A 13125-nucleotide genomic window follows, 5' to 3' on the forward strand; every position below is an offset into this window, starting at 1 on the left:
CATTTAATTAAATTCATATTACTGTTAATGCACCTTTGCTTATTCAGGATTTTCCAAAAACAATGTATAGACTCATACAAAAGTAATCCCCCTCAGTCATCACAAACAGGCATTTGCACAGTTAGACACCAGGTGGTGCTCAAGCACCTGCCCTTTTGTTCTCTGTATAGATAAATGCTCTTTTTGCAAAACCTGATAATTAATTTAACCCTTAGATGCATGACCTACCAATATCTACATTCTTCCATATGTGAATTAGAATCAATGCGTTTTATGTGATAAACTTAAGCAATTTCTTTCATTTTGGTTAAAGATGATGATTTGTATTATATTTTGGTCAACAAAAGAGTGATTTCATGTTTGACATGTTCATTTATCACTTTTTATTAACATTTTGACAACTACTGACATCACTGAATAATCAATAATAGTATAATAGGCTGGGCGGCACGGTGGTGTGGTGGTTAGCACTCTCGCCTCACAGCAAGAGAGTTGCCGGTTCGATCCTGGGCGTGGGAGCCCTTCTGTGCGGAGTTTGCATGTTCTCCCCGTGTCAGCGTGGGTTCTCTCCGGGCACTCCGGCTTCCTCCCACAGTCCAAAGACAGGCAGATTGGGGACTAGGTTAATTGATAACTCTAAATTGTCCATTGTGAATGTGAGTGTGAATGGTTGTTTGTCTCTATGTGTCAGCCCTGCGATAGTCCTGTCCAGGGTGTACCCTGTCTCTCGCCCAATGTCAGCTGGGATAGGCTCCAGCCCCCCCGCGACCCTCAAGAGGATGAAGCGGTTAGAAGATGAATGAAATGAATGAGTATAATAGGCTACCTAACGGGTTAGATTTTATTACAAGGAAGCTATAAATATCATAATAAGTCTGCTTATCTCTACACAACAAATGCGGTAATGTTAGCTAGCTTACTAGCTAACCACACACACACACACACACACACACACACACACAATAATGGTTAGATTTTATCTACAAGGAAGCTATAAATAGTAAGGCTGCTTATCTACACAAGTGCAGTAATGTTAGCTAGCTAACATTACAGTACTAACATTACATAGTAGTTAGCTAACTAGTACCTACATTGTAGTTAGCTAACACTAGCTAACTGTTAGCTAACTACAAAGGAGGCTAATTTGATGACAATAATAGTATACTTTATCACACAAAAGTCATGGATGTGGAAAATAAGTTAATATTTTATAACATCATATGTATTCCAAGATATAAAACGAATATAATACTTAGATGTATGTTGCTGTATAAAAATCCTCCTGGGTGGTGAGACTGCTGGCATTAGATGTGTAAGTGCAACAGTAAATGTATACCTGACAGTCACAGTCGATAAGAATCAAAGATTCCTAAGTCTAACCCTTGATATTCCATAGGAAATGCTTGGGGTCATTTTTGACCCCACTTATGGAAGAGTGGAGTAGTGATACAAAAACAACAATTTCTTTAAAATGTATATACATTTTTTTTAATGCAAATGGCCTCATGTCAAAAACATGTTTTATACCTGGAATATGAAATATATGAAACTTCCGTAGATATTGAAGAAAAACAACCTCTGGGGTCATTTTTGACCCCACTTATGCATCTAAGGGTTAAACAAATCTGATATGGGCTTTGGTGCTGCACACGCTGTGCGTAAAGAGTGCAGAGAAGAAGAGAAGGAGCGCTGAGCTGCAGCCGCTGCAGGTGTCAGTTCTCTGGGATTCTTTAAGAATATTTAGTCTGTTACAGAGATAATTATAAGAATTCATATGTGACTGTTCAATGAAATCACAGCGGTCTGCTCTTATACACAAACTTCACTCTACAAAATCTCAGGAGATGGATGGAATTTTAAAAAACGTAAATTAAATTGTATTTATAAACCAGCAGGACATGAAGCACCATTTGACGGCATTATTCGTCCCACAGTGGGGAAATTTACAACATTACAGCAGCAAATGGATAGTGCAAACAGGATGTATCAATAGAAAAAAAAAATACAAAGCAATATGCAAATATTTAGAGTAAGTAAACTGTACAAAAACAAAGGACAGAACAATAAGCAAACTGTATAAAAACACGAAGCAATATAATTAGGAACTATCAAAAGAAACAGATTATAATAAAGAGACAGACTGAGTAACTGATTAACATAATTGACCGAAAAGTGCAGGCACAGCACCAAACTCTTTCTCTGCCTATGCTGTTTGCAAACCATAACCGATATTCATGCACAGCTTAGGCTACCTTTCATTAGTATACCAGTAACACAAGGTCCTCCAACAACCTCCACATAAATGTATTTACAAAACGTCCGGCAAAATAGTACAAAAACATTTGACAACACAATAGTTAAAATACAAAAAGTACAAAAAGTAAATGTAGAAAATATTGCCTTTTTTCATAACAATACAAAATATAAGCATCTTTGCACCTTACACAGTTAAAAAGTATTTTGTAAAGTTCACATGTGACAGGATAAAAAAGAAGAAACACTAAAAGAGACAAGACATAAATACATCAAAACAAGATGTGATGGTTTTGCACCAGAGATGCAAAAAATGCACAGTACCCCATTATATTAATAGCTGTACAACAGTATAATACAATGTAATTACTATCGTTGTGAATCATTTGGTGCACATGTGTTGGTTCTCTGGATTTTGTGCAGCTGTTCATTATATTAGGTCCAAACTCTGCAGATTCTCTCAAAATACATTTATTTATTTAAGTTATATGTTCCTGCTTTCACTTTCACTATCTATTATCTATAATATGCAGCATGTAGTTTTCTTAATGCTGGTCTTTTTTTTTATCATTACACAATACAATCCTAAAGCTACACACATGGTGTAGACATCTTTTTATGGTGTCTTCGGTCTTACTTCTTCACTGTAGGAAAGAGAGAAAACTTGGTCATTTCTTACAACTGTGTCGCCATTTATTGCTACAAACCTTGGATAGTTATTGCACGAACAGAAGCTTACCTTTAGACGACAACATCTGTTGTTGGAGGAAACATTTTTCCTGAGAAAACAAAAGGAGAATACAAATTAATTACAAATTACAATTTATTTTAACAGCAACCATTTCAATCTAAATATAGTTATTTCAATTATTAATAGTAATGTACCTTTGAGGTGTGCAACTTTAGCTTTGATTTGTTCTGTAATTTAAAAACAACAACAAAAAACAAGGTCAATGTGTAGAATTAATTACTTTAAAGTTACAACTGGGCCATTTTATGGTAATGTTCAATCAGTTCTCAACACAGTGTGAAATCAACATCATTAGCTGCCATAAACTGTGTCAGGAAACCGTAACCTCAGGTCAAATGTTGTGTATTGTGTCTTGGTTTGATGTGTGGGCCAGAGCTCAGTGGAAAGAGGAGGGGTTATGAGACTAACTATGACTGTTAAAGGAAAGTGTTGCAAGGAAAGCAAGAGAGACCACAACCCGTAGTTTCAATCTGAATAGAGCAGAGGTGGGTGGTGCGAAGCCTGTTTGGGGACATATGCAGAATTGCCAAAAATATGCTTTAGCTCCCTCAGATCCCTACTTTGTTGTAGCACCCCCAGTATTTGTGATCGTTCCAAATCCCCAAATTTGTTATAGCATCCCAGAGTTACAAAATTTTCTATGGAACACCTAAAATTTGTCATCCCTTTTTATTACAAATTTTGTGATAATTACCCAAATTTATTTATTTTAAATCTAAAAATTTCTTAGTCGCCCGTATCACTCAAAAAATATATAAATTAATATTCCTTCTAATCCCAAAATTTGTTGTAGTGCCCCCACTCTATCAAACATTAATAGAGTGTCACCAATATTTGTTTAACAACAATCCCTTAATGTTCTAAAATAACATTGTACCCTTGTATTTATTTTTATTTTTTAATTTTTATTCATATCTTCTAATCCCAATTTCTTTTAATTTTGCTTCCAAAACTGAAACGTTAAAATAGCTCCCTTATTAATAGTATATTATGGTAATCATAAAATTTTCTTGCAGATCTGAAAGTGAGGTGTAAGCCTCCAATATTTGTCATAATACCTCTAAATTCCAACATTCAGCGTAGCACCCCTGAAAGGAGGTTATGTTTTCGCCGGTGTTGGTCTGTTTGTTTGTTTGTCTGTTTGTTTGTCTGCAAAATAACTCAAAAAGTTATGAATGGATTTTGATGAAATTCTCAGGAAAGGTGCATAATGGGCCAAGGAACAGATGATAAATTCCTTGATAATTTTGGTGGTGATCGGTTGAAGCAAAGTGGATAAAATAACAAATAAAGTCTATCATCTGACAGCCTGAGCAGCAATTCCAATTTCTAAAGACGGTGAAAATAGCGCCATCTGGTGGCCAGAAAGCATGTCTTGCTCTACTACTGTTGTATTGTTGTAATTCTAAAGTTGAAATTAATGTTCTGTGTTGGAAAAAAGAAAGTGAAAAATACAAAAAAAAACCATATTATATTCTGTGTTATCAAAATAAAAATGAAATAAATGCACTTCAGTGTCTCCATGGTGAAGGCATATATAACCTAATAATGATAGTGATGCAAATAACCTAATTGTGATGCAGGCTGCAAAATCTGATGCAGAGAGGGAGGGAATATCACCTACTTGGCGGAGGTCTGCACTCTCTGAGTGCTTTTCTAGTTTTTTTTGTTTTTTCTTGATGCCAGAATTTGGTGTTCTGTCCCTCATTTTTTTAAAAATCTTGCTCCTGGACCTCAAATATTAAGAAGAAGACATACTTCATTAATCTCCAAGGGGAAATTCAGCTTTTTCTCTTTCTTGTTATTTACAAGTTACATATACACAGGCCTGAAATACACGCTCATGCACAAACAGTACATATACACATGTATTAAATGGAGAGATGTCAGAGCAAGTGGGCATGGACAGGTGCATGAGCAGCTGGGGCTGCGATTTGGATACCTGCCCAGCTTTCAGTCCACACTCAACATTTGGTCCGGATGGGGACTTGAACTGGCAGCTCTCTGGTTCCTAAGCCATATTCCTTTGGCTCCCACAGTATCAATTACTTATTTTAAGTGTGAAAATTTGTTAAAGGGCCCCCACTCCAAAAATTTGCTATAGTATCCCCTCAAAATGTATTACGTCCTATAACTCTTGGATGGTCCTATTGATTGGTAACCGAAAGTCAAGAAGCTAAGTCTTATCAGCACTATGAGCCTGCTGGAGCTGACATTAAAGAGAGGAGGAAGAAGACGCAAACGTAAAGCTCTGATGTAATTTTATTATCAAGAATGTTCCTACAAGGATGATGTTCTCCTCTTACCTCCGAAAAAATATAATACAATCACTGTCAGTGCCCCTCCCAGGGTGCCTCCAGAGAAAAGCAGAGCAGCATTTCTTTCCCTGGACTGAGGAGGTGGCTGAGGCTTGTTATCTGAAACAACATAGGAGTGAAAACCACACAACTGAGAGATCATCTGAAATGTGTTTCTGAGAACACCATTATTGTTGTTGTCAAGATTATTTTTATTGTCATCATATTGTATCTCATTTCATGGTATCATGTTTTCTCATTTAAGTCTATTGTGACCTTACCCTCACACTTTCGTGTCACAACACTTGAGGCCTTCTCCATATTCTTGCTGGAGGTGCAGTTAAATTTGACACTGTTCTGTGTGGTGTTGAGAAACGCTAAAAGAACTGCAGAGTTGCCATCAGGATTACTCATGTTGAAGACCGTCATGCTGGAAGGTTCACCCTGCCAGGACAAGTCAACACCCTTTTCTGCTGAGGAACAACGCAGCCCCAACCAGCAACCTCCTTTTACAGAGTCATAGGCGACAGTCTCTATGATTGGCATCTGGAGGCGTTCTGCACATCGTTAAATCAAAATTGTTGATTAGTATGAAGATATTCTCAACATATTTTCGACATAAGAGACACTAACATTCAGTGGCAAAATAATTGTTTGTATCTATACAAGAAAAGCATTAAAGATCAGTCGAAGAAAAAAAATAAAGTTGCCTCATTTTGTTGAAGGTTGCTGTTGTTTTTTAAAAATGATTTACAGTAGAAACATATAAGTATCAAACTGTACTTCATAAAAGTGTTGTTAAAGTAAAAACTTGAAAATGATTGACTAACTGTGTAAATACAATGTGTGATAATTGTTTTTTCCGCGTCAACATATTCAGCTTGATGACAAAATCTATGTTTTTGTCCGTCTTGTCTCACTTACTGTGACTATGACTACAACTATGACTTACTTCATGTCATGATATACTGTAACTTTACTGATGGCATGCTATACTATGACTTTTTTATGTTATTTGATATTTTGACTTTTTTTTTACTATTTTCGACACACTGTGGCTTTTATTTTCTATTTTTATTACAACATACTATACTATGACGTTTTAAAGAAATTTTTCTGACATACTATGCTATGACCTGTTTTGTAGATTTTTTTCTGGCATACTATACTATGACTTTTTATGTCATGATTTACCATGGCTTTTTTTTTTGGATGATTTTTTTTTCTGGCATATTATACTATTATGACTAATATTTCTTCTGACATACTATTCTATATCACACAATGACTTTTTTGTGACACACTATACACTGACTTTTTTATGGCATATTAAACAATGACTTTTTGATATTTTTTCTTCCATGCTATCATATTTTTTTTTGTTCTTTTTTTACTTCATATCACACTATGACTTTTTTGACAATTTTTGTCTGACGTGCTATTATATGATTTTTAAAAAAGAAAATTCATATCATGTAATGACTTTTTTATGGCAAACTATACTATGACTTTTTTTATGATATACTATACGATTACCTTTTTTTATTGCATACTATGAAACTTTGACTTTTTTTGATGATATCTCTTATGGTAAACTATACTATGACTTTTTTTAAATGATATTTTAATGGCATATTATTTGATGACTTTTTTATGGCACACTGTATGATGACTATTTTATGGCATACTATACCATACTTTTTTTGATGATATTTTTGAGACACATTGTACTATGACTTTGTTATGGCAAACTTACGTCTCACTGTGAGTTTAATCTTGTCTCCGCTGGGCTGTCCCACAGTATTGATGAGGTCCACAGTGTATTCCCTCTCATCCTCTGTGGTCAAATTACTGATCGTCAAGTCACCTTATGAAGAAAAAGACACTGTCAAGATACGTTTGTTTTTTTTAACACTGACAGTTGATAGATTCGTCTTTTACCTGAGGAAGTTTTGAGGCTGAGTCTCCCTTTATATCGATCGACCCATTTGACGTTTTCATTCCCATTGTGAAAGGTGGCAATCCACGTGTTGTTTGAAAATATTGACCACACGATTGAGGAAAGACTCCATGATGGGTCAGCTTTTGAGAGCAAGGTGACGGTATCCCCAGGGTACCCAAAGACTTCCCTGAGGGATTTAACTAATGCCACTGTAAATAAAGTTTGAGAAAGATTCAGGGTGAAAATTGATTGCATGCATTTCATGTCACATTCAGTGGCCACAAAATTATGTCTGAGGGCTGCCATTGGCCTATTGACAACACCTTAAGATATTGATTAATAATATACGATGACTTTTTTATTCACAAAGATATTATGACGTTTTTTGACATACTATGACCTTTTCTTGTTTGTTTCATGCTATAAAATGACTTTTTTTTTAAGGATTTTTTTTCTGATGTACTATACTGCAACTTTTTTATGTGATATTATACTATGATGTTTTTACATGAATTTTGGCAGCACACTTTACTATGACTCTTTCATGATTTTTTTTGACATACAAAAGTATGACTTTTTTTTTATTCTTTTGCTATGATATTTTTATGCAACACTGTGACGTTTTAAGCAATTTTAAACGACATGCTCTACAGTGACATTTTTATGCTATTTTGAACAACATGCTATACTTTGAAGTTTGTAAGCTATTTTGAATGACATACTATACTATGAACTTTTTATGCAATTTAGAACAACATGCTATACTATGAAAATTTTACGAAATTTTGAACGACATATACTATGACATTTTTGTACCTTTTTGAATGACATACTATACTATGACATTTTTATGCAATTTTAAACAACATACTATACTATGACTTTTTTATGCAATTTTGAACGACATATTATACTATGACGTTTTAATGCAATTTTGAATGACATGCTAAACTATGACGTTTTTATGCAATTTTGAACGACATATTATACTATGACGTTTTAATGCAATTTTGAATGACATACTATACTATGACGTTTTAATGCAATTTTGAATGACATACTATAGCATGATGATTTTATGCTAATTTCAACGACATGCTATACTATGGCGTTTTTATGCAATCTTGATCAACATACTAAACTATGAAATTTTTCATGCGATTTTGAACATATTAACGATAACGTTTTTATGCAACTTTGAACGACATACTATACTATCACTTTTTTTCTGCTAATTTGAACGACATTCTATATAATGATGTTTTACCGGCAATTTTGAACGACATACAATACTATGACATTTATATGCAATTGTGAACAACACACTATACTATGACGTTTTCATGCAATTTTGAATGACAAACCATACCAGGACATTTTTATGCAATTTTGGACGACATACTTTACTATGACGTATTTACGGAAGTGTATTGCATTCACTGAGTATTTTTTTCTGTTTTTCAGAGAAATTTATTTAATTTTTCTGTTTTTTGCTGTAATTTTTTGTATTTTTCTGAGTAATTTTTTCCCCTGTTTTTCGTGGGGTTTTTTGTGTGTGTTTTTCAGGGTTTTTTTCAGTTTTTTGTGGAAATTGTTTTCTGTTTTTCGTGGTAATTTTTTTTCCTGAACGAGGAGAGGAGATACTTCAAAATCTCATGAGAAGCTCTCACCTGCACCTGCAACTGACACCTGCATCCATGGTGACTCCTGCTCATGGATGTATTTTGCATCCGTGCTCCTGCTCCCAGACAATTTCAGTTTCCCTCATCAATTGCTCTTCCTCACTTTTTTATGCAATTTTGAAGGACATACTGAATTATAACGTTTTTATACAATTTGGAACATACGAAACCATGACGTTTTTATGCGATTTTGATCAACATACTATACTATGACTTTTTTATGCTGTTTTGAACGACATGCTATACTATGACGTTTTCATGCAATTTTGAACAACATACTATACTATGACTTTTTTATGCTGTTTTGAACGACATGCTATACTATGACGTTTTCATGCAATTTTGAACAACATGCTATACTATGACTTTTTTCTGCTATTTTGATCGACATGCTATGCTATGACTTTTTTATGCAATTTTGAATGACATGCTATACTATGACGTTTTCATGTAATTTTTAACGACATGCTATACTATGACGTTTTCATGCAATTTTGAACAACATACTATACTATGAGTTTTTTCTGCTATTTTTAACGACATGCTATACTATGAATTTTTCATGCAATTTTTAACGACATGCTATACTATGACTTTTTCATGCAATTTTGAATGACATGCTATACTATGACTTTTTTATGCAATTTTGATCGACATACTATACTATGAATCTTTCATGCCTTTTTAAACAACATACTATGCTATGATGTTTTCATGCAATTTTTGACATCATACTATACTATGACGTTTGTATACAATTTTGAATGAAATATCATACCATGACTGTTTTATGCTGTGTTAAACGACATGCTATACTATGACTTTTTTATGCAATTTTGAACGACATGCTATACTATGACGTTTTCATGCAATTTTGAACAACATACTATACTATGACTTTTTCGTGCAGATTTGAAAAACATACTATACTATGACTTTTTATGCATTTTTAAACAACCTACTATACTATGACTTTTTTATGCAATTTTGAACAACATACTATACTATGACTTTTTTTATGCTGTTGGAAAAGACATACTATACTATGACTTATTCATACATTTTTAAACAACATGCTATACCATGACTTTTTCATGCAGTTTTGAATGACATGCTATACTATGACTTTTTCATGCAATTTTGACCGACATGCTATACTATGAATATTTTATGCCTTTTTAAACAACATACTATGCTATGATGTTTTCATGCAATTTTTAACATCATACTATACTATGACGTTTGTATACAATTTTGAACAAAATATCATACCATGACTGTTTTATGCTGTGTTAAACGACATGCTATACGATGACTTTTTTATGCAATTTTGAACGACATGCTATACTATGACGTTTTCATGCAATTTTGAACAACATACTATACTATGACTTTTTCGTGCAGATTTGAAAAACATACTATACTATGACTTTTTATGCATTTTTAAACAACCTACTATACTATGACTTTTTTATGCAATTTTGAACAACATACTATACTATGACGTTTTAATGCCATTTTGAACGACATACTATACAATGACTTTTTATGCAATTTTGAACGACATGCTATACTATGACTTTTTTATGCAATTTTCAACAACACGCTATACTAAGACTTTTTTATGCATTTTTAAACAACATACTATACCATGAAGTTTTTATGCAATTTTGAATGACATACTATACTATGACTTTTTTATGCAATTTTCAACAACACGCTATACTAAGACTTTTTTATGCATTTTTAAACAACATACTATACAATGACTTTTTATGCAATTTTGAACAACATACTATACTAAGACTTTTTTATACAATTTTCAACAACACGCTATACTAAGACTTTTTTATGCAATTTCGAACGACATACTATAATATGACTTTTTTATGCATTTTTAAACAACATACTATACCATGAAGTTTTTATGCAATTTTGAATGACATACTATACTATGACTTTTTTTTAAAATGATTTTTGATGTCATATTTCACTATGACTTTTTGTCATGGTTTTTGAAGACATACTATACCGTGACTTTTTTACATGAGTTTTGAAGACATACTACAACTTTTTTTAAATGATATTTGATGACACACTGTACTATGTTGTTTTTTCATAACTTTTAATAGTATACTATGACTTTTTTTCATGATTCATGACGAAATACTATTCTCTTTTTAATGTTATTTCATGACATACCATACTATGTCTGTTTATGCTATACTATTCTATGAGTTTTGATGACTACTGATATTTTTGTGACATACTTTAGTATGACTTCTTAAAATATTTTTCTGAAATGACTTTTTCCATGTCATGTTATGTCATGAGTATTTTATGATTTTTTTTTCTCCTGACATTCTACACTATGACTTGTTTAAATGATTTCTCTGGCATTTTTTATGGCATAATATGGTAAGAGTTCTTTATTGCATACTATGACAGTTTTGGGGGGGGGCTTTCTGTGGCATACTATATTATGACACTTTTAGAATATTTTTATGACAAATAATAATTAGATTTTTTAAAAAGACATGCTACAGTACGATCTGTTTACTATACTATGACTTTTTATGATATACTTTATCAGGGGTTGTTCACATTTTGATAACTGAGTGCCAATTTAGGGAGCCAGCACATGATTGAGGACCACCGGAAACAAAGCATCTTCTTCAGCCACAGCCACAACAGGCTTAGAGGTAGAGCGGGTCATCTACCAATCGAAAGGTCAGCGGTTCGATCGTGGGCTCCTCCAGTCTACATGTCGAAGTATCCTTGAGCAAGATACTGAACCCCAAATTGCTCCCGATGGCTGTTCCATTGGTGTGTGAGTGTGTTAAAAAAAACAACTGAGTAGCAGGTGGCACCTTGTATGGTAGCCTTGGCCACCAGTGTATGAATGTGTGTGTGTGAATGGGTTAATGTGACTCATAGTGTAAAAAGCGCTTTGATGACTAGAAAGGCGCTATACAAAATGCAGGTCCATCCATTTAATATCTCACTTACAAATGAAACTTCCGAGTTATCCACAAAAATCACCAACTTTAGCTAACAGCACTAGCATAAGGAAATCATGTAATTCCCATGTCACTTGCATGTCATGTGCCCCTAGTTGCCATGCAACCAGTAGCTTCCTCCAAGTTGTTATTCCTAACCTGACAGATGCTTGTCAGAGGCACACAGTTTGACACAGTAGCCAAGTGATGTATTAAATGTAAGCTATTGAAAGTGAAAGTATTGAAATTGACTGCAGATGACTGAAAAGCCAGAGAATCAACAAAGTCAGCACGAGTCATCCTCTGGGCACCTCCGATGTCTGTAGCCTACAGAATGTCATGGCAGTCCAAGTAACCATACCTTAGGGTGGACAGACTGACAGACCAACACTGACATTCCTAGAGCCACAATACTACCATGACTACAAACTATCATTTGGACATTTTCTCTGGGTACAGTATATGTAAGTATACATGTAAAAAAAAGTTTATGGTATAATGTGTGTTAACACTGAAAACTTGTTGGGGTGTAAGTTCATTTTGAAGATGATTAATATACTTGGTGAGGTACAGAGAGGTATTAAATATGAAGTTTATCACGCTATTTACACCATGTACTGTATATACTTCCTGCTTTTGTTTGTTGGTGCGTAAATGTACAAAATAACCAATAACCTTCCCTTTCTTTTAACACAGAACATTGAAGCAAACCCAAGAAAGCCATTTTAACTGATTAGTGGTTAAAAATTAAGTGAATATCATTATATTTAGCTTGTTTATTTTTTTTATTTTACTGCCCCATTCCCACAGTAGTCGTATTTCTGTCACAGGGAGTCAGGAAGTAACCAATTCTGTCCTGAACTGTCATTTTAAATATTTCAGAGTTTTGTTTTGTTTTAATTTCTGGTCATTGATTGTTTTTAGTAAAAGAAAACAGGACCTACCTTGCAGGGAAAGAGTGAACAGGAGTTGAAGGTTCATTGTTTCTAGGTTAATAGAAACGCAGACTGCGGAGACTATATGTTACTTCCTTTTTCATGGTGACGTTGGCCACGTGCTTTAAATTTCCCATGACAGCTCATCACCCCAAATTTCAAAAGAGATACTCAAATAAGCATCAGTTATTTTTTGAAAATTTCTGATCATGTATCTTCCAGGAATGACTAACTGGTTTGAGATTAGAGTCTACCCTCACCACATT

At 33.9% G+C, this 13125-nt stretch overlaps 1 protein-coding gene across 2 annotated transcripts; it reads right to left on the minus strand.

Moving 5' to 3' along the window:
• Positions 1-1837: 1837 nt before the first annotated feature.
• LOC117272823 (CD48 antigen) lies at positions 1838-12994 on the minus strand. Of its 2 annotated transcripts, XM_033651904.2 has the most exons (8): positions 12869-12994; positions 7243-7452; positions 7058-7168; positions 5583-5858; positions 5311-5421; positions 3139-3171; positions 2993-3032; positions 1838-2897 (listed from the first exon to the last, which is right to left on the minus strand). In XM_033651904.2, exons 1-7 carry the CDS (start codon positions 12903-12905, stop codon positions 2995-2997), a joined length of 816 nt encoding a protein of 271 aa, XP_033507795.1. In that variant the 5' UTR covers positions 12906-12994; the 3' UTR covers positions 1838-2897; positions 2993-2994. The 2 variants fall into 2 exon arrangements, with proteins under 2 accessions (XP_033507795.1, XP_078019896.1); XM_078163770.1 differs by lacking the exon at positions 3139-3171.
• Between the last annotated feature and the right edge of the window lie 131 nt (positions 12995-13125).

The sequence above is a fragment of the Epinephelus lanceolatus genome, chromosome 22, assembly GCF_041903045.1.
Source record: "Epinephelus lanceolatus isolate andai-2023 chromosome 22, ASM4190304v1, whole genome shotgun sequence".
NCBI classification, from domain to species: Eukaryota; Metazoa; Chordata; class Actinopteri; order Perciformes; family Serranidae; genus Epinephelus; species Epinephelus lanceolatus.

Excerpts from the sequence above, each read along its gene's own strand:
- LOC117272823 (XM_033651904.2), bottom strand. The coding sequence starts at position 12,905 with ATGAACCTTCAACTCCTGTTCACTCTTTCCCTGCAAG. Across the intron at positions 5,422-5,582 it reads TGTGACACGAAAGTGTGAGG|ATAACAAGCCTCAGCCACCT; the intron begins GTAAGGTCACAA and ends ATGTTGTTTCAG. Across the intron at positions 3,033-3,138 it reads TAAAGTTGCACACCTCAAAG|GAAAAATGTTTCCTCCAACA; the intron begins GTACATTACTAT and ends TTGTTTTCTCAG.